Source organism: Oxyura jamaicensis, chromosome 3 (assembly GCF_011077185.1).
Source record: "Oxyura jamaicensis isolate SHBP4307 breed ruddy duck chromosome 3, BPBGC_Ojam_1.0, whole genome shotgun sequence".
Taxonomy (NCBI): domain Eukaryota; kingdom Metazoa; phylum Chordata; class Aves; order Anseriformes; family Anatidae; genus Oxyura; species Oxyura jamaicensis.
The window spans coordinates 2,378,237-2,400,880 of record NC_048895.1 but is presented as its reverse complement, the minus strand read 5'-3'; the positions used below and the strand labels follow the sequence as shown (position 1 = coordinate 2,400,880).

Here is a 22,644-nt window from a genome sequence, read left to right as displayed (position 1 = left end):
AGCCACTTGTTTCTCACCTCCTAAGCAACAGTGAAGGGGTCTGGAGAGGTCTTGACCAGATTAAACCTTTTCTCCGCTGTATGCACCAGAAGCCTGTGGGCAGCTACTTCTCGTAATACTCTCGCCTTTTCAGCACAGATGGTGTACTTCCAGAAGTACATGTGATAGCTTCTGACATTTTATAAATTTCATCCCAAGGACAGCACAACAGATCTCGGCCTAGGTATCTCTAATGCCGTGACATACACTGAAACAACACTTCTCAGTTCTCAAACAAGTATGCACAGTTTTGACTGATGAAAAGTCAGGGAACAAGCTAAAATGCATCACATTAAATCCCACCAGCATTTGCTCGTTCTTGACAGGAGAAGCCTCCTTCAAATTATGTCACCTGAAATGGGAATTTATCACCAGAGAGATTTAGATGGAGGTTTAGATTCATCAGAGCAAGTTCTCCAGCTAGTCCTTGTCGGGAGGAAAGCTTCCCATGCTCCCTGGGCACATTTTTGCTTTCTAATGTACAGCACAAGCCACAACCCCCTTCCTGTTGTCTCATGCTAACATTAGACGAGAGGCCACCTCAGTAAACTGAATCTTTGTGAACTTAAGGGAGGACAAAGCCAGCACAGACTCCATCATACAGTAAACCCTCCTCAGTCTCACCAAGTCCTGTACCATGCTATGATGGGAACCGAGTGCCATCGAGCACGCACAGGAACACGTCATCCTGAGAGCGAAGCAGCAGCAACCTGGAGCTCAGAAGCTCACGTCTCCTCTCCTCAGGAGCCAGATCTGTGGTATTTCGTGGAACAGGGCTCCAGGCCAAGCACCAGCAGACCTATGGCACGACGAGGACTTTGAGAATTCCAGTTTGCTGCTCCAAAAATATACTGTTTGACCAGCCTGCTGTCAGAGCGATTCCTAACTAAAACAAACATTTAACATGTGCAAATACTAAAAGATGAATTTCCTGTTTGAACAGTCAGCACAACAGAGTAGTGCCAAAAGAATCATTGCAACATCTGTCAATGTAACCAACCAGCTACCAGCCAGAAAACAGGACAACCATGCTCAGTCATCAAGAGACAGAAAGGACGTCCCAGCAGTGCCTTCCTGTATCCCAGTTCTCCCACAGAGACAACTGAGTAGCAGGACAGGGTGCGAGTAAGTCTGTCGCTGCCATCTCCTGCCCTTCCCTTCATACCCAGACAAGGCAGTAAGCAGGTTAGGAGCAAAAGCACCTCTGGTCCTGAGCTCAAGGACCACACAAACGCAGCAGAAGAACCACTCTCTGGGCAGTGACAAGTTTGAGATTCATTCCCCCGCCGTTGCTCTGCCCTCCCCAAGGGTGCACACGCTCCCAGTGCCATTTCCCTCACACATCTGAGTTAAAGAGCCCGGCCAAATGTCCACAGCAGACATGCAAAGGCCTGGGGATAAACACGAGGCCCGCAGCCGCTAACGACAAGCCCTCCGTAGTGACACGTGGCCTCTCACCGCATGGTCACAACGCATGCATGGGACAAAGATTTCCCCAGGCTTACCCCATCTTCTGCGTATTCGATGTGGCAGACCGAACACTCTTTGAGTGTCTTTTTTAAATGTGAACAGGGAAAAAAAATAACATCGCACGATGAACTCAAAAACTGGCCTCTGAGATAACCAACCCAATCTCACAAGCCGTCAGCTCTCCCCGTTACACAACGCTAACGAGAAGGCAGCGCAATAGCCTGGGCTCCTTAATGACACTCCAACACCACAGAGAACAACCATTTTGGCAAGGTGGCCCTTACACAGCCTGTAAGGCAAGGTGATTAGGACACGCAGCAGGACAGCCTCGTGCCCCAGAGATGTTACTGCACCAGGAGAAACGGTGCTGATGTGGCTGTGGGGTTGGTGGGGCACTTTTGTTGGGTTGAATTTTTAAACCTGTTTGAGGAACCAAAAGTTCCTCATCAGCCTGAGTACCTGAAAATAAGTACAGCTGTGTGCAGTGAAAAGGTACAGGTCATCAGCTTTGCAGCCATGCTTTAAAAATGATGTATAAAAACAAACAAATGCAGATCTGAACAAATGAAATCTAGTCCACTATGACCAGTTGAAGAACACCCCCCACCCCCCCCAGGTTCTAGAAGGACAAGGCTTCTACCATAAGAGGCCAGGGGAAAGTTCCCTTTTTGAACCTGGTGCTGGTGGACATCAGGTGAAAGATCTGAGCTGGCTCTTGCGGTTGCAGCACATGGAACATGCCAGAGCACACCATAACATCTCAGCTAGGATATGCTGGAGCAAGGCCAGCAGCAGCAAGATGACTGATTTCCAAATGCTCTGCCCCTCGATACCTGTACCAAGCCTGCAGAAAGAGAAAGCAAAAGCTCCCTGCTCTTCCAGCTTGTGCGCCTGGGATCTGTACACGTCAGTGGGGCCTTAGCTTCCCAAACCCTTTTCCCGTTTCTGTTTTAAGCGAAAAGGAACCCCTGAGAACTTGTAGCACAAGGCCCGTCCATAAATCTCTCCCAGCTCTGGGCATCTAAAGCGGCAGCACAAAATGGTGTATTTGCAGTTTGTTGCAGGTTTGCTGACTGCTACTTGTAACATTGTACAATCACGGAAAGTAAAAACAAAAGGAAAAAACGCCGTTTCCATGCGGACTGACAGCTGCATTAGTCTATCCAACATTTCCAGTGTTTTACACTGTCCTCAGCTCTCTTGCACACACTGGTGATGGCAGTTCCCCTTGCTTCCTTTAGGAAACCACCCCCAAACATAATCCACCGCATTTACAAGAAGCTCTTCTCGATATTCAAGCTCAATATTCTTTTTCTTTTAATTCTGCCTTACCAGTCTTAATTACGCTTTTTCCCTCCTAAATTGCTCCTTCATGACTTTGATACCTGATGTTCTCCCTTTCACTGGCAATTAGTGGACCAGTTACATTCCGTAAACCCCAACGTCAACACAATGAATTAACGGAAAAAAATCTGTAAACCGTTAGCTGCATAAATAAAATAATTAAAACAAACAAACAACAAAAACCCCTTCATAATTACATTCCTACACAACAGCAAAACCTGTCTTGATGGTGTGGATTCAATTATCGGAGATAAAGTTTGGAGGAATAAACCCTCAGCACATCTTTAAACACAGGGCATGGCTGCAGAGCAGTTTCCTGAAGCCACGCCACGCGGTTCAAAGCAGTTAAATCCAGCTGGCTGAATGAACCATACAGCTGTGGCTTCCCTCAGCTCTTAAATAAAATATTAGGGTGTGTTTCTATTGTTTGTTAGCTGTCATCAGCCCATCTCTCAGCTGACGGAGGTTAAAGGCTATGTAGATTCCTGGGACAGCTGTTTGGTAATTGTCACAGCCAGTTACTTGGTAACCCATGAACAGGGATCTCAGGAGGTAGGTTCTTGGTTGCTAAGCGATAAATTCAGGTAAAATAACCTTTTCCTGGATTTTATTGTGACTACAGTCTCCAACTGCATAGTCCCAAGCTATTTTTTTTCCTTCCCAGGGATGGGATTTAAAATGATTGCTGAATAACTTTTCTGGGATCTCACGCAGCACTGAGGATGGGTTAAATGAGGTGGCACCGCATTCCACTCCTATTTAAATGGATAAATCCACAACTGACTTCCTACAGCTTGTTGCAGTGTGCGTAGTTAATTTGCTGGATATAACAGAGTGATTTACACAACAACAGGCTGCGGAAAGCAGAAGGAGAGGCAGGCCCTCCTGCAAAAAGGACTTCGTGTTGCTATTTCCTTCTCTTTCATCTTTTATTTATTTATTTATTTATTTATTTAGTGAGAAAATGCAACCTACAGGTTTGAGCTGAGCCAGATGCTTTTGTGACTAATGCTTGCTAAGCAAACCACCGAAGACCTCGCTGTCCTTGGCAGCATTATAGGGGTCAAACTTCCCCACGTACACGGTCCTCTAGCAATTTTCCCACATGTGTGTCGCAAGCGGGAACTCTCGAACATCATCCCAGCTTCCGTGCCAGACCTTCGTGTCATTTCTTCACCTACAGAACAGAGATACTAGCAAGCGTTATTTTTCTGCATCACAACCTTATTTATGAAGGCCTTTGAGGATGAAAGTCTGCTCTTGCCCAACAGACACATAATTTGCTGATGTGTCATTAGCAGAGATACAGCTGTGCGCAGTATGGCAAGGCACTGGCGACGGGTGAAAGGAGACAGGGGTCGCTTGGCCCAGGCTGTCGGCAGCTCGTCCTAACTCCGGATGCGGCATTCGCATGTGACCCTGGGGGGAGCGCTGTGGGCTGATGGCTTCCCAAGGTCGTGGGGAAAAGGTCAGCTGCTCTGCCGCTCTGCTCGGGGAAGGGTTAATGGTCCTGACTGCTTCAGCTCCATCTTACACAACCGCAGCTTGCCGTTCGCATGGCTGTCTGTTCTTCTTGTCTGTATTTTCTACAAAGATATCATTATTAGTTGCTACAGGACAAATCCTTTGACCTCTTGTCATTGTTATTTATTAATTCTCATGTCCATCTGCAAGGACCAATGCTTGTCTTCCTCCAAGAGAGATGCAAAAAGAAGCTGGCTGAACTGGCTTCACTAAATTCCCCTTGCCATTGCGAAGCAGGCCAGAAAAGGGCTATGGTTAGGGGTTGGTGCCCAACAAAGCTTCAGCATGGGTAGGTGCAGACCACCATCTATGGGCATCTATCGGTAGGTGTGAGTGACTGCCAGGAGCACCAGCCCAGGGAGCAGGTGGCTCCCCTTTCCAGCAGGGTCTCAGCGGTGTGGCAAAAATCCCATCACACTTCTTGGAACTGGCCGCATCCCCAGAGAGTGGTGGGCACAGCCTCTCCCGTAGGATCTGCAGGAGGACAGCGTGTTGGTCCGTGCTCTGGAATGACACTGTCTGTTTTCCACTTTCTTTCTGGAAACAACTGGCGATGTCAAGACGATTTTCCAGGCACACTGGAAGGACGACTGCTGGACTATTGTGTGACTTACGTCCCTTTTGAGGGGAAGAAATCCACGGTGCTCCCTTGTTCATAACCCATAAGTGTATATAAAGCATTTCTGTGGTGTGTGCATACAGCATCTGCAGGCTTTTGAACAAAACGCCCCAGAGCTGTGACACAAACACACCTTGGTTAAGGAGCATCATAAGCTATAGGAAAAATATTTCAACAAAGATAGGCCAATGACTTAATGAATGCCCAACCTCCAGGCTGGGTGGCTCCATGGAAACATATATAAGGATAATGCCCTACTGAAGGGGAGTCCTAAAAGCTTGTGAAACAGGGGCAATTCTGAAAGCATTTTCTGTCCTCATACTCTATAAGAAACTGATGAAACACACTTGGTAATATTCAGATTTAGACAAGTATTTCTTTAGTGTCTTTTCTCTGTGTTATAACCACCAAACCTATGGGTGTTCTGCTACCCTGGCTAGCCAAATAACCCTTCTTTTTTATTAATAAAGGTTAAAGGAGTGAACTTAAACCTTGGCTTGAATGACTAACGTACAGACACGTACCGAAGCCTTTTGTTGGAGCCACTGTCACAGAGATAACACAACAGTTCTCATTTGAATTACGACAAAAACTACCATGGAGCACAGAGCTCTGGCCCATGTGTATACAAAACACAGCAGAAAAGGTTTCTGGAGGGTCAGAAGGCCCGTTTTGCACTGGTACTACACTTCTGGTGAAGCAAGAAGCTCATTTGCCGAGCCTAAATTTTCCTAAGCAAAAAGAATATGAATCCAAAATTCGTGTTTCCCCCAGTCTTACTATTTTTCTTTTATTTCAAGTTACATCTTCTTATATATCAATTTGACTAAAACAGTTGCAACCTACATTTGTAGCAAAACACGTTTCAGTTAGAAGGCAATTGCCCCAACCTAGCCTGCCTGGGGGAGGTGGCTTGCTCCAGCGTGACCCACAGCTCAGGTCGGGCAGGCAGGAGCACAGCCAGCCCAGGGAAAAGCTGCTCAAACTGCCCAGCCCCTGTTTCCAATTAGAGCACCAGCAGCACACCACGTTTTCAGCTCCTGCATGTCCCACGCAGCAAGAGAAGGTGTCAGGCTGGGGATTCCCTACTGGTAACTTCAGCTTTATCCTCACTTCCTCCAGCCCCAGAAGCACAAAAGCTCTAAAGGTGTATTTTGTTTAAGGCACTTGATCTGCATGCAAACAACAGACAGAAAATATCAGCTGCTTTCAATGTGCAATTGGCAGAAATTGGGTACAGTGACTTAAATGGAGATCACACCATACTTGGTGGAACATCGGAGTCTAAAGGCAGTGTAGATGAAAACAAGAACTGACAGTGGCTTTCAAATGTAAAAAAAAAACACCACCAACAACAGAAATGCAAGATAGAGTAATTGGGGATGGCAGGGGATAGGCACGGGTCACATTTTTCATTACAGGCATTAAAGAAAATTCATATTCGTTTGCATACATCACATTTAAAAGTGTTAAAAGATGCAATCAGATGAAATACAATAATATTGTGCTCCCATCTCTAAACCACCCGTCCCAATCCATTTTGCTTCTTCAAAAAGAGGGAAAGTGGTGGTTTCTAAAAAAAGGAAAAAAGAAAAAAAAGAAAAAAAAAAAAGAAAAAAAAAACTGTCTTCTGTGTAAGCTGAAGCTGAGCCAGCACCTATAGAGTCAATGAAAGCATTCCTGTTGACTCCAATATGTTTTGGATCAGGCTCTCAGTAAGACAGACTCTTAGACCAGGGAATTGTCAGTCATTGAAGTAGAACATCTCATAATCTGCCTCATAACCCAGGCTTCCTGTTCCTCAGAAACACTTTTTTGAGGAAACGAGGTGCCATCTTTGTGAGACATTCGCAGGCAGCTTTGAATGCTGAGGAAAGCTAACTCATCGCAGCAGTCATACTGATAAGGGGTTAGCAAATCAGTTTCAAAATGCTACGAAGACCTATCGCAAGAATTAAGCATGCTGCTATATTTTTGTTATGCAGAAAGAAATCGAATGCCCCTTTTTCGACAGGATATTATCATCCTATGCCTAGAACTCATTTCTCCCCTTGAAATGCCATCATTTTCATATTGTTCTTTATCTTTCTGTTCATGTTTCAGAAGAAAATTAAACTTCTAATAATTAAGCGATGCTTTCCTCCGACTGGCCAGGCCCTGCTTCTGTTTACTTATTCTCCTGCTGCTTAGCCACTAAGCCTACCTAAAGCAGTAGTGATTAAACAAGCCATGACTTTTCGGGACACAGGCAAACGTAGAGTAGAACAGGGAAGGCGAAGATTTTTAAGTCACAGAAACCTTAAAATAGCACCCTCCTCGCTTGTCATTTTTGTACCTTGACAAGATCTCCGGCAAAAAATTTTGCATTTTCAGTCTCACAAAAACCATGGGTTCTCCAGCAATGAGGCAACGGAAAAAATCAATACTTGCCATGTACCATGTAACCAATAGAATAAGGGCAATGATTTATGTATGGATGGATGCAGACTGAATCAGCTGGGGCCTCAAACAGAGGGAGAGAGAGAGAAGGAGAGAGAGAGAGAAAGAGAGGTGTGGGGGTGAGCCGGACTGCAGTGATTATTCCTACACTATGGCCAGATTTTTTTTTTCTGCAGCAATAATCCCCCTCTCTAGCACTGCAGGACATAGAGGAAAGACTAGCAATGTGTGGAATATATGATGGACCAGCTTTTCGCTTTTTGCCTCAGAATAATGATGCTATGTTGTTAAGGTACAGTAAAAAAGGAAGAATGATATATGGTCTGCAGTCCTTCAGCCTTCCAGCTACCTCCACCCTAATAAAGACCAATCCAGTGGGTCAACAAGCAATAGTTTAAAGAGAGTCAAATTATCAACAGGATAAAATGTATCATCACTGCTTCATGGCAAGAAAAAGCAGGAAGGGCTTACTGAAGAGAACTACTGTATACCCCAGGAGTTTCTGCTGAGAATATAGTTTTGTAAATTGGATTACCAGGGATACAGCACTATAAGGTATTTAATGACTATGGTAACTTTTAGGATATCTAATACTGCTGTTGATTTAAAAACAAAACTAGCAAGATAAAGATTTACTTATCTGTTTGTGTGATGTAGGATACCAATAAACACTTATCCAAACTATATTCTATGCTTTATTTCTGTATTATTAATAAATAGCTAGAAGATGACTTTAAAGGGACAGAAATTTGCTACAGAAATGTCATACTATGTTATAAAAATCTCCTCTGTAGTGTTTGCAGATTGCTAAAATAACCTGTACACATTTCTGCAATGCCTTGGATATTCAGCCTGCATTTACGTTTCTGAGAATCAGATGTTCATTCAGTACTTTCAATATTATAGTTTGCCACAAAGTAATCTTGTTATAACTAATATTTCTGCCGCAATTACCAGCAATGACTGAATCAATTCTCTTTTCTCCTTATAACACGTATGTAACATTTAAACCTCGGTATTGGCAGTCTTTCTCTTAAGAAGCATAATGTTCTCAGATAATGCTATAGAACAATAGGAGGCCACTAGTTAAATGCACTGGTTATGCAATGTTAGATTAATTAAAGCTTTAAGAATTGCAGCATATTGGAAAGCCCTGCATTTTATGTATGTCTGTGAATTTAGCAGGTCAGAAAAATGTAGAAATCATTCCATTTCTGACTTTCCACAACATACATATGATTCTATGCTAGCGAGATTAATCATTAGCTACCAAACTACATTTTTATGTTTTATGGTTAAAATAGCAATGAACAGATTTAATTTAAGTAAAAATAGGTTTTAGGTTTTAAAGAATGTGACTGCATGGGACCAGACTTTGGACTTGAATGAAAAACATTTCTGACTATTTTGCTTTGCTATTACCTACCTACCTTTTTTATATAAGTTATACTATGCTAAGCATAACATAACATACACCTGTGTGGTCATATCAAAATAGCAGTGATGCAATAAAATGATATCCTACAAATAGACTTTGGATTTAATTTCCCATTCATTTGACAATGGCAGGCAATATATTTCAGAGAATGAAAGTACGAAACACATTACAAAGCAGAGTATATACAGCTCATTAGTAAGTCAGGCAGAAAATTCTTTTTGTGGCAAACAGGAACAACTAATGGTTCTGAGATCCTCGAGTCCTCTATCTTTATTAATCCCCAGATTGGAATGCAAAATTTCATGAATGCAAATATTTCTCAGGCCTTGGAATTATGTTAGGCTAAACTGGAAAAAAAGCTACAGCCTATGTACCACAATTAAAGCAGGACAGAAGACAATCCACAAGTGAAGGTGAAGACACCTTAACAACAGCTTCTAGTACACACATGATATGATGTGCATAATTTAAAGGGATTTCTCAAACTTCTCAAAGTATTGAGAACAGAGCAGGTTATCAATACGCTTACCTTTGAGTAACACATGGTAATTCTTCTTCTCCTTTCTTTCTCTTACAATAAACACAGCAGCAGAAACTCCACGTGCAATGCTGGACTTCCTTGAATTTTGTTCTGAGCTTCAGCCAGAATACCATGGACCTGGAGCACTTGGAAATGAAGAGGGATTAACATGAGAACCTGGGCACTACCCCAAGGGAGAAAGCGCAGCAGGCAACGAAACAGGTAATAGCTCCCCGCAGCACCACGACCAGGTGAGTTATCTGAGCAAACAATGCTTTGGAGCCAGCAACGTGGAAATTATTGTTGAAAATTAATGAAAGCACATTGCCCTGATCCTGGACCTGCGCTGGTTTGATAAGTTGAAATACAGGCTTTCATAGTGAAAGAAATCTGACCAAAGTCATTTTAAGTGTTCACCTGGTTATAAATGAATATAGCACCACGGAGTTCGTTTTAAAGCAACAGACAAGTTTCCACGTTATAAATAAAAGGCAGAGTGCACTGTCTCTACTGTACTTCTGCATCTAGACACACTGCACTCTGTGCTCAAAAATTTGCAGTGACAACAAGCTTAAAAAATGAGCAATATTGTTATAACTAGGAGAAGGTTGAGATAATGATCGTATTTGCAATACAGAAAATTGTTTCGATGTTGCATGTGAAAGTCTTTTTCATGCAGAAGTAAGTTTGGTTCTTTCCAGCATACTGTGTGCTCTTTGCAAATTAACATTTGAAAACCTTCTTAAGTTGAAGAACTCTCGCGGTAAAAATCCACAGCTGTATTACTGGAAGCTGACACAAAAATACTGGAGAAAAAAAAATCATATTCACCATTTTAAAAGAAGGAAAATATTTTAATACGATGCTTACCACAGTTCACTTCCTTATCATGCTTTCAGCTTTTATTACAAGAAATATGCAGTCAGGGCACAGTCCTGTGCCCACTGAAACTAACAGCGAGATTATCCGTAACACTGAAGTATTTCAGTTGACATCTTCTTAGCATTTAAAATAGGTGTACCTGGGGAACAAGACCAAAAAAGAAAGTTGGTGTATAACTTTGTGCAACGTTCTTAAAACATGTTTTGTAAGTAATGTGTTATTTTGAATTAATTTTCAATACCAGAAAACATATGCACACAACTGTGTATTAACGTCTTAAAACAAACCTGCTAAAATTCTCTTAATTTCTCTTAAAAGCCATACAATAATTTAATTTTTTTAGGTACACGCAGATAGAAGCACACATTTAAAACTTTTTTATTAAAAAATAAATTAAATTGAGTACTGTAAATTGTCACATAAATAAGGAAACATTACGGAATTTACTTAATTGAAGTGCTTATTCATGCACTAAAACTGGAATATCATAGATCATCAACATGGAGATTATGTCTTCACCAATTTTTGTCTTTGTGTGCTCAAAGGACCATCAACATTTGCTAGAAACTGCTAAGCTACTTCTGAAAAAGTGCAGCACTGCCAGCTCCAGCTGAAACTAGCCACAGCTGGGGTCATGAACAGCAGAAGGTTCGGCCTAAAACACAACAAAGCAGAGCAGTGAAATTTATCAGAGATTTAATATTAGGTATTGTAAGGCATCAAATTTAATAAATAGCAAAAGGAGACAACAAAATAAAGGCATGATAGGAGATGATTTGAAAATATCAGAGACACAAAAGCAGGATACCCTCTGCAAATAACCCGATGTTCTCTAGGCAAGGCCTCAGCGTTGTGAACAAAAATACACAAAGCTAAATGACTCTCGCTATTCGCCGTATAACAAAACCAAAGTATTTGTGTATCAATACTCTCCCTGACCATTGGATAGCTAGTGGTTATCATGTGCAATTACAGTAATTGCATCTATTCTTTGCTATTACTTCCCATACTTACAGTGTGCAACACAAACCTCGTTCTTTTATCTCATGCAAACCACCCCAGCTCTGCCAACAGCTCTTGAATTTTTAAAGAGGTACGCTCTCCCTCCTGCTTCTGTTCCTCCTGAAATTTCCTGAGCCCAGATCTCACGATAGAGCAACTTCCATGGATTAAACAGTTCTATAGGAGTCACCTAATAAAACACTATTAATTGTAATAGATTTTTGTTTCTTCTTCCAATGATATTTCCATGGCAACATTTTCACATCCTATTGTTGCGGGTGTTCTTCATTCCCCGCGCGGGTTAACCACAGGGCAGGAAGGGCAGGCTGTTGGTCAGCCTTTATTTTCTCTGGTCCTTCAGCAAAGGTTAGTTGAGGTCACCAGAAGCCAAAGGGTAATTACTTTTCCTCAACAGGGTTAAAGTCACACAGATTGCTATTGAGACAACTGTATGGACGACCTTCAGCTTTTTATGTTCAATCTTCTTTTCTTTTAGCAGCGTCAACGTTAATAAGGATAGGGGATAGGGAAAAGCCCCGCGAGCCGCACGTTGCGTGCGTCTCCCGCAGCACGCTTTGCGGGTGTGCTCCTGCCTGCCTGCTACTGCAGTCGTCACCAAGAAATCAATTAGGCGAGTCCCAACCACACAAGGTTGCGCAGTGATTAAACACGAAAGCTATCAACAGCCCCAAAAATGACCCATTCTGTGATTTTTCTACTCAAATAACTTTTATAGTTATTCCGACTCAAGAACTTTTCAGCAGGGCCAGCACCCCCTGTTCGTCTGCTTTACCAGACTCAAATTCATCACCACCCTCACTCGCTTCACTCGCAATGAATCGGGATTGCAGTTTTCAATGGGGAAGATTTCAGAGCTCTGGGTGTCAGCCTGGCTCCTCCACAGAGCTTCCCGTGGCAGGACCACTGCCTCGGGAGCGTGGAGGGACAGAAGAGGGAAAGGCTGCCCTGAACTGCAGGGGAAGCCAGGAAAACAATTAGGGTAACTGAGGATTCTGTGTGGATTCAGGGCAGGGAAAGCAGGCATGCTTTCCAGCTGTACCCTACACAGAGTTGAAATGTGCTCAAATTGTAAAGCAGCTTACCACAAAGATCTAGCCCATAAAAAAATCACAATGCCTAAAGCCCGCTGTAGGGAAAATGCAACTAGCTTGTGATGAAGACCCCAGGAGCCGAGAAAGTGAAACCTCAGCCGTGCCCAGCTGTTACCAGCCAGTGCAGGTAGGAGGCAAATGAAAAGATAGCGGGTGTATCCTCCCTGGGGCTCTGGCCTGGGTGGCACTGGCTGCCTGGCCACCTATTCTTGTCCTTCTCATGATACACTTATTTTCAAAATAGCTATTAAAAGTCAACAGCACAGAACAAGAAAAAAAAATAAAAGAAAAAAAAAATGGTTGGGGGGGGGGAGGTTTTCTTTCTGAGCCTTAGCTTTGGCCCCGTATCTTCTGGCCATCCTTTCCAAGCTCAGTGCTGATGAAATTAAAGAAATAAATAACATAAGGATCAGGTTTTGATCATTACAATATCCATTATAAATCAGGGAAGAGCAACTCAGCTTCTTGACTGATGCATTACTTTGTAAACTCAGCAAAAGTTATAAATAATCGCAATGCTGATAAATGATAAATGTAAGATTTGGTAATCAATCAACTCAGATGGGGCTAAATGGAAAAATAATGCATCATTTATATTTGGCTATATTGTACAGTATGTAAATTATTGAGTACTTGCTATACCACTTTCACATCAAAGAGGTGGTAGACAAATAGAGAATCATAAAACAGAATTATCAGAGTACAGCCTTGTAACACTGTTTAACCATCTGCGCTACACACAGCACGTTGGTGGCATGCCAAAGGTCCTCAGAAACTTTCTTCTCTCCAGTTTAACAAGGGCAGGTCTTGCTTTGTTTTGAAGATACACTTTCCCAGACACAGCAACCCCTAGCTTCGAAGGACAAATAGTAATTCCTAATCAGAAGTCATGTTAAGCAGGGTTACAGACAGTATTCTTAAATTAAGCGTAAATGCATTATAGGGACTATCCACCAAGAAAAAGCTTCAAACGCAGGAAAATCAAGAGCTACAATTTCACAATTAACTTATACGTTACATACGTTACATGGAACATTCATACATATAAGAAATCCAAATTCCCTATGTAACGAAAAACTGTTTGGTAAAGGCACTCGAGCTTCCTTCCATTATGGAATGACTCGATACAGCAGCCACTTGGTGACACTTTGTTCTTAACTCTAGTTGCAGTCTTGCATTTCTCTACATTAAGGAAGATGCTGAATTTTTGGAAAGGGAATTTCATTTCTGTTCTTCTGGGCGTGATGCTGGGAAGCATGTCAGCCCGGGACAGCAAACAAGCAGAGGCTGAGGGGGACAGGTTTCACTGGAGCAGACCGCCACTAGGAAAGGGTTTTCCCCTGCTCCAACACTTCCAAGCAGAGGCTGGGGAAGAGCAGTGGGTCTGTGCTCTGTGAAGAAATTAGGAATTTCCAGCTACTAATGATCCATGCCTTCTGAATTCCCCATATTTTCACTCCCACACGAGTAAAGACAGCTGTTAAGAGCTGGTACAGAACAAGGCAGACACAGGAGTTACGGGCACTTCTCCACAAACTCCTGTAGTATTGGAAGTCCCTTCTGTCCCAGCTGTTCTGAAAAAATTTGGGGTTTCAGGAGAATACATAAACATCCAGGGATAGATTAAAACACCCAGGGCAGTCCCAAGCAATTTCAGACAGCTACCCTGGCTTAACCTGCTTCCTTGGGGCTCAGAATCAGCAACAATGGCTGCAAAGTGCTGACACTGGCAGGCCAGAGAGCCCAGGAACATTTATTCACTCTTTTTTCATCATTAATTTAGGATATGTTGTATCCAACTTTATTCAGACAACATTCACATGGCCAAATGCAGGCTTTTGTAATAGGTACTGAATCATTAAAAACCACAGTAACACGATATACCTTTTATAGATTTAAAGGTCCAAAATGGCAAAAAACACTACTAAAATATGAATTTCATCTGCCTTTTCCTCTGGTAAATCTGTGGTAGGGTACCACAGTCATAAATGATTTGTAAATGGTTCTTTGGATACATTTTGCATCCACAAGCAATGACCAATAACAGCATGAGCTTGGAGAAGACTGACTGCGTCGGCATTTTTTCGCTTGGGAACCTTCTCTTGGGTTTCTACTTTGTCTTAATGAGCAGAGACTGAAAAACAGCATCTCTGAAAAGTGCCCAGGCTTCCAAAACATGCACTCCTCTCCAAAGTACAGCCTTTGTTTACTGCTACGCTTGTGCTCACTTAGCTCCAAAGTTACAGAGGTTTTAGGTGAAACAAAGGGTTGGAAAAAACGAATGTTGAAGCTGTTTCCTGACATTTTACCCACCACAACAGCTTTTCCTACAATGCCTGTTCTCAGCCTCAGAGTGCAAATACTTCCCAGGATGGGACACCTTCAGCTTAAAGCTCTTCAAATCTTCAGAGGGCAGAGACCTCTCCAGCTAAAAGGGCTTTGCAAAAATGTGACCAGTATTTTCCACAACACTGACACAATTTCTTTTTTTTTTTTTCTGTAACATAGGGAGGAAAGAAAGATGTCCCAGTGGGACACTAAGGTGCGTGTTTGTGTGTGTGAGCTAGCTCCCACAGAGAATCGCCTTCCTGTGCCGCAAGCGCAGATCGCTGAAGCCAACCCACGCTGGCCACTAGCTGCATCTACAGCCGAGTGGGGATGACTGTAAATCTCCCTGTAACACTGTGAGCCACGAGTCTCACTGCCCATTAGCTTTCTGATCTTCAGGTGCTTCCCTGGCCCCTGTAATTTCCATGACTACTTTAAGCCCTCTCTTTCCCATCAGCTCTCTCAGTAGTGTTTTCTATTCTCTGAAGTATCCTTCAGCTTGAAGCCCTTTCGGCAGCTAACTATACGAGGTACTTCTTTTGGTCGCATCTGTACTGAAAGGTAAAGAGCAAGTTCAGAAGCAAGACTTGGTATTTCAATCCAGGCCAGGTTGCTGGTTGGATTTGACAGTCTTGAAGGTCTTTTCCAACCTAAATGATTCCCTGACTGTAAGCCACATTCCTGGCCGCTCTCCCTCCACACCTCGAGGTGTTCGCAGAGCGTCGGCCCGCTCCAGGCCATGCCTCGCATGATCTGGAAGAGCCAGCCACAGGACGCCCTCGGGCAGGCCGAGCTGCCTCTCCCCGCTGATCCGACCTCGGGCAGGCGCTGGGCCAGCAGGAGGAGACGTGCCGGTGGAGACTCCAGCTCTCCAGCACGGAGCGCAGGACTGGGGAGCCTCCGGACGCAGGGCTGGGACTTCACCCTGTGGAGATGGGGTGATGCTGGTCCTAGAGTTTGCAGTGTACAGACTGAGCAGTGGTGTGGGAAGAGCTCTCTTCAGTGACACAGAACTGTCTCTCAAGTTGACTAAGGATTTTGATTTCCCATCTTTCTCACAACCATTCTATCTTAAAAAACGATACACCCCCTGTCTACAAGCAGCATCTCGGGGCTACCATGTGGCATGAATCTCTCCCAGTGAAATTAAACCCAATTCGATTCCAGCACTTCTCTGTCACAAATTCGACATGAACTAATGCCGTTCAGAACAGTGCCTTCATTGAACAGTGTACCCCACCTCATTTGTTCAAGCTCCATCCCACAACCAACAGGACACCTATGGATCACAGGCCAGGCAACTCTGTCTTAGAGCAGGTAACAGAGAAAGACACCAACGTCAGTCCCATCAGCTGCCTGTTCTGCTTAACCCTGTATGCCATAAAGACAGGCATTCAGTGGACTGTGCTGCTAGTGATTTGGGCATCACTAGGAAAAGCAGACAAGGAAAACCGCAGACCCTGACCTGGCATTTACCTGCTCACCCATGACAAGTGCTTTCTTCCACACTGTGCCCCTCAGCATCTTGATTTTCTGCCAGCTTTTAAATCCCAGCTAATTAGGAGATTCACTACTTCTTATGATTTCTGACTTTCACAGTTTCTAATTAGTCTCTGCAGTGGCCTATTACCTAAATGAATTGTGATATTCCACTTGGTACGTTAATTAAAATACTCAACGTCACCATTTCTCCCTCAGATTATTTACCTCCTATTGCAGTAATTTTGTTCTGAGGATAACACGTCTGAACTTTGCCATTAAACTGGAAGTCACTGAATGAAGAAAGGTGAAAGGAGACAAAACCGGGTTGAATATTAACCCCAGTTTTCCTCAGATTAGCAGTCTTAGTTGGGAAGATCTGTTCCTAACGTTGTACTTAGCGATATCACTGAAGGTCTCTGCACCAGATGGGCATGTACCAGCTGGCCCCGGTTCTCACTGCCACGGCAGCGTCTGTGGGGACAATGCTTCTCTCCCCTCCACTGCAGCCCATTGCTCCCTATTCTGCACTGCAGCAGCTACGGAGTGCTCAAGCAGAACACACCAAGAGGTAAGAGATGGACAAAGACTGTCTCTAAATTCAGAGGAAGCTACATCCAGAGGCAAATTGAACTAGGTAGTGTAAGCCGCTAAGTGTGAGGGTGGGTTTCCAGCACAGGAAGAGACAAATGAACGTGTTATTTCTTCGGCGTAGCATGACTTTTTGAAAGTCATGGACCCACCGGGTCTGCAGTGGTTCAGCGTCGCAATAGGTGTTCAGCATAAACCCCGGTATCTAGCAGTTACCTCTGGAGCTGGTCAGTGAGCAATGCTGCAAAACTGACATCTTGTTATGATTAAGATCAGACAGCTTGTATGGGAGCTTGCATGGGAATGGCAACTGCTTCGAAACTTGAGCGTGGTTTCACCTACCTATTTGAATTCAGCCTGAAGACCCACGGTTGATGCACCACTATTCCTTCTGGAAAAAAGGAGCACTAATAGTTTGCACAGGCTGATTTTCTTTCTTGAGCAACTAGTCATAAAAATTATTTACCTCCACTGTCATCCAGTGCAGCAGAAATGCTGTGCTTAATTTTTTGCTTCCTAAGATCCGCAAACAAAATTTTCATCTCTCAGTGCATTTTGTTGCACTGTAAAATAAATTTGTAAAACTTCTGGAAATTATGAACTCGAGACACTCAAACATGAAGCTATTCGTTAGGGAGAGGAGTTAATCTCTGGACAGTTTGTCCTGTTTTCTTTCTGGACATTCTCTAACATAGTGCTGCTTTCCCACTGCATGATTTCAGGTGCCTTATGACTGCAGAGCCTCTAAGCTAAGAACTGCACCCCTTGTATTTTTTCCAATATTGCCAATTGCAACAACACTACAGGTCGTCTACAACTGACAGTATTGTATTTGCTGACAGGATTGTATTTGAGCTCTGAAACTTGTGGGAACTTAAATTCAGTTTTGCAAGTGCGAGAATAGAGACTTTCCACGAAAAGAGACTTTCCCACATTTCTTTCTTCTAGGCTTTGGAAATTTGTTCCATCTGTAGCGTTGTGTTCTGGCTGAAGACCTTTGTGTCTTCTGATTCGGGATCTTTTCAACACTTCTATTTTTGGTGTTCAAACCATCATTCAGCCTCATGCAGGTTACATCGTCACAGTCCAAATACTACTATGAGTGGTCATCAGCGCTCTTGCAGCTCCTGCGCCTAATTTCAGGTCACAACAGCAGGAAGCCTTCAGTGGCCACTGCCCAGAGCCTGCAGCGCATCAGCAGAGCCGCACCAGTGTGGCTCAGCACAGCGGCCTGTCCCTGACAGGGGGACACAGCAGCCGTCTACAGGAATGGATGACATGGAAAACGCATGGTGAGGTCTTCGGTATTTTGTGGTTCAAGGTCTTTCTGTGCCAGAATTTCCTTCTATAAGGCTATATAAATAGATATATAAACTGTAGTCCTTATATATATACATAAATCAGATCAAATAATCCTTATGATCCCTTTTTGAACCCAGCACTTGGGGACCTTTCCCATGAACACTTCCCTTTTATAGCAGACATGAGATTAAGGATCCTGTTGCTGACTCTGCATCGTCTCACACCAGTGAACTGAGTAACAGCAATGAAGTCAAAGCCTGTCCTAATGCACCAGAGAAAAAAGAATGGCAGACGTTTGGATGAGCAACAGTAGCACTAGACTCTCGGGCTAATTTTGTTTGTCTACCCAACATCACAGCAGCAGACTCTTAGGTATCCACTGCACAAAGCCTGTGATTAACCTGGACAGCTCGGCAAAGTGAAAATGGGTATTTATGCAGCATTTGAGTATCTGTGCTGCATACTGAGCCACTGCTGTGCCTGTCAATGCTCTCTTTTCCCAAGCCTTTTTGTCTCCGTGTTAATTATGCCTTTCAGCACTTCCTAAAGATTTAGTGTATTTTTCTTGTCTTCTTGCTCCATCTTCTCCTGCCCCCTTTATCTCCCCTCCTACCACCAGTGCGTCACTACAGGCTGCTCATCTCTCAGCCATTTCTGTAACACCTCACACCACCACACAGATGAGCTGGGCCAGGCAGCTTGGCTCTGAGGACATAGCTGTGTGGAAAACATGTCTTTCAAAATATAAAACTCTCTTCGTAACTAGAAAGTCATCAGTCCATACTGACGATCCAAAAGACAGTAAAGTAAGTAGTGTGTTACATATTCTTCTTGCTGCTAGTCTCATAAGAATATTTTGCTAAAATCAGTGAGTTTAGACAAGACCTAATGACGAGCTAAATTCCTAACAGAGCATCTGAAGCATCTCCCTGAATGTGAGCATTTTCAGGCTGTTCACACTACCAACTTTCACTGTACCAAATCAATCTCAGCTCTGTGTGCAGTATTTGATGCCTGTAGGCACCTGTATTTCTGAACACAAATACATTTCTGCATGCAAACGAAGCAGGCTTATCTGAACAGCTTGCTATTCCATGCCTACCCAAAAAGTTCTTTTTAGGTGCAATTATGCATTCAGAAACTTGCTTAAGCAGCACAAAAAATTTAACAGTCTTTTGTGAAAATCTATTGCAGCATGCATTTGTAATGGAGCACGTTTGTCCGCACATCCACGACCCATCAGATGTCAAATACTTGCTCCAGGAAAGCCAACTAGCAAGATGCAAAATCACTGCTTTTTCATAATCAAAATGAATTTCTCAAAAGGATAACGACTTCTACACTTTTTGGCTGTCACTATTTACTCACCAGTAACTATGCATTACCTTCCTGTGGTTGCTGTCCTTGCCCACAAAAATGGGGGATTCCGAGAATTAGTTAGGATCTTCATCCTGTAGATCCTAAACTGTTCGTATTCCCCCAGAACAAGCAATGTGTAGAAACACTACTTACTTAGCTGAAAACAATCCTCCCTCTTTCAGCGTCCTCTTTAGTTAGACTTCTAACAGCATTCGGCATTTTACAGGATTTTCCAAACAGTATTTTCTAAGCAAAGGACTAAATGATTATGTGTAATGATTAACAACCACTGTAACAAAAACTTCTGTTCCATTCGTTTGGCTGTCAGCCTCCTCTGGCAGGAGGCAAGGGGTTAATGTCAAAATACATCTTCTGATACCCCGATTGCCTTTCCTCGTCCATTGTTTCCAACTTCTTTAGAATGGCCAGAAATTTTCTGCCTGAATAAACTCTCAACAGAAAACAGCCCTGGATGAAATGGAAAAATGAATAAAAGAAAAATAAACTGCGCTGGCAATATAGAAAGGAGACCTGGTTAGAAAATTACAAATTTCTAGAGCTAGCATTTATTGTGGAAATAATGTAATTAAAAAATGAAAATTTTTCCCTCTCTCAGCAAAAATTATTTAAGGGTATCAGCAATGCCACATCATACCACAAATATGGCAAATTTTGCTTTGCATGACTCGATGCTCAGAACGGAAAATAAATTAGCTCAACTCTTTGGAAATCTTTTATATATATATATTAAAAAAAGCTTTTTAAAATATAAAATCACTATGTTTTCCTAACACTATTCATGTCTCAGCTTTCCCACAGACCGAGATTTGATTCCAGAAGTAGTATTTCTCGCTAACACATAAGAGCTTCTAATTCTGACCTTCCGTTTTGATCACCCTTAGTATTCTCATATTACTATTGGTAGCAAAAATATATTCTCATAAAAAAACAAGAGTAGTGCATTTCAGTTATGGTTTTCTATTGATTCGGTTACACTTGAATTGATCTCAAATTGTTTCAAGCAACTGTTCTGCACCCAAAACACCACATGAACCACAGAAACCAGATCAATAGATTTCAAGTGAAATAATTGTTTTCCTTTGTAAGACCCCATTACTTCTTGAATGAAGAACTGTTTGATTGACCTCCAGGAAAGCAGCAGATGTGAATAAGCCAAGCACCTCGGGCCTTATCATTTAAAGGGAGGCCTTGAAAATTACAGGAAAGTACACGAACATGTGCTTGGTTAGCTGTGGGAAACACGCAGCTGGAGAAGCCACAGAAGTGCATTTTGCTTTGATAACGTGAGAGCAGCAGTACATGCATGGCAGACAGACTTTGAGAGTTAGTCGCTCACAAACACACAGAAGTATTTTAGTAGGTAAAAGAATAGTTCGAGGATTCTTGAGTGACTGGTTTTATTTTCACAGGCTGGGTACTAGTGAGTTTATTGTCTGGTGCTGAGAAATTTCACATAGCTTGCCACTGGACTCGCAGTGTGTGACTACACAATTTTACTGCTTTCTGAGTGCAGCCGTTTCCAGACTGCCATATTCAGACACACAAGGTAGGAGGCATAAACCAGTGCAGCAGGCAAAGACACGAGGGCGGCCCCATCAATTCTACTGACAGGATGCAGATTTATACCATTTTTAATTTTATTTTAGCTATTTATTGGAGTGCCCAAAGTGAGATAGTAAGCAGCGCTGCCAGAGAGAGTAAGACGGGCTCTTCTAGGGGCTGGGTACAGCCCGATGCGGGGGCTGTGCTGACCTGCCCGCAGCACTGATAGCCCTAGGGGATGACATGCTAACAATAACCCCAGGCTGAAAATCTGCAGCACCACACGGTGAGCCCTCCAGCTGCAGCCCTGCCTCTGCTCCTACCACAATGCGTTTGCACCCCGGGACAAAGCCTCAGCTACCTGCACCAGGCCGTTGTGCACAGAAGAGAGGCCAGGGAGCATCATCTCTGTCCACAGCCATGGGCAGCAGCATGGTGACTGCAGGAGCCTGAGCAGCAGGGGTACTGAAAGGGGTTGGAGGATGGAGCAGTGGGAGAGGTGGGCAGGACACCCTGTGAGGATGTCTGCAGGAAGGTGATGCAAGAAGAAGGAAGAAACCTGACAGGGTGGACCTGTCCATCTCAGCCCCAAATACTGAGCTCTCGCTATTATACAAAGGCTAAAATGGCACGTGGCAACAGCAAAATTACTGCTTAGGCAATGCAAACATGGGTGTTCCCCCAGCAGGCATCAATACCAAACTAAGGTAAACATGGGCACCTATTTATAAATTGCAGTTTTCCGCAAAAAAATCTATTTTTAGATAACTTCTTCCCTCAGCTGATGCTTCCCCCCACAAAAAAGTAGGAAAGTAGAATACAGTAGTGATATTTTGTGGCGTTGCTCTCCCAAGTGCGGGTCCTCTAGGTATTGGAAATCTTTATTTCTTCTAATTATATTGCAAATAAATGAAACGCTCACGTTATACCTTAGAATGTTTTTCTAAGGAAGTCTTGGTTAGCTCCTAGCACACATTAAACTTGGTCCGGGCGTTAGTCTTTTATGAGCGCAATTAACTGCAAACACCTTGTCATAAACATTTTAAAAGGTCAAAGAGATTGCAACAATTTTGCTAAAGAGATAAATGGTCAAATAAAACATTGAATTGTTAATTCCCAGGTGACAAAAAGCTGCATGAGTCAGATCAATAAGAAGACACACAGAACGAATTCTGGGATAAAGGGCGGGTCAACCTTGAAGTGTTAATAACTTGCTCCTATTATTTTGCTCTGGCACATCATGTGTTCTAGCAGGTAACAGAGCTGCTAATAGCAAATTAGTATCCAGAGAATCACAGGAGTGTAACTGGGCATCAGAGATTCTTGAAACAACAACAACAACAAAATATTTGAAAGGATTTAGCTCTATTAATAGCAAGAAAAGCAGTGAGTTTATAGAAGACAGGTAAGAGCACCTTCCTACTATTTCTAATCTAATGTGTTAGTCAAGTGCGGGATAGGACATACGCTTTGTCTTTCTCTCTCTCTCCACATTTTCTCCTATCAACGTTGTTCTTAATGGCTGGGCTTTTATTAAACAGTGCCTGCTGGAAGCATACTGCTTTATTTAAGTTAAGAGAATTGTAAGAAATCAGTACACTGCACAAAAACTGGCTATGCTGATGCAGACGTT

The 22,644-nt window shown here is 43.0% G+C and overlaps 1 protein-coding gene and 1 long non-coding RNA gene across 3 annotated transcripts in view; one reads left to right on the top strand and one right to left on the bottom strand.

Annotated features, from left to right (window-relative positions):
• Positions 1-9,519, bottom strand: part of CCDC85A (coiled-coil domain containing 85A) — a 122,787-nt gene extending 113,268 nt beyond the window's left edge. The window contains exon 1 of one of the 2 annotated variants that reach the window (XM_035320819.1): positions 9,403-9,519. In XM_035320819.1, the coding sequence (XP_035176710.1) occupies positions 9,403-9,417 (15 nt within the window). In that variant the 5' untranslated portion in view covers positions 9,418-9,519. The remainder of the gene's footprint in view (positions 1-9,402) is intronic. The other variant, XM_035320831.1, reaches the window with a different exon arrangement.
• LOC118163815 overlaps positions 7,512-22,644 on the top strand; it is a 36,283-nt gene continuing 21,150 nt past the window's right edge. Inside the window, exons 1-2 of the long non-coding RNA XR_004749200.1 lie at positions 7,512-7,990; positions 9,460-9,615. This is a non-coding gene — a long non-coding RNA (uncharacterized LOC118163815). The remainder of the gene's footprint in view (positions 7,991-9,459; positions 9,616-22,644) is intronic.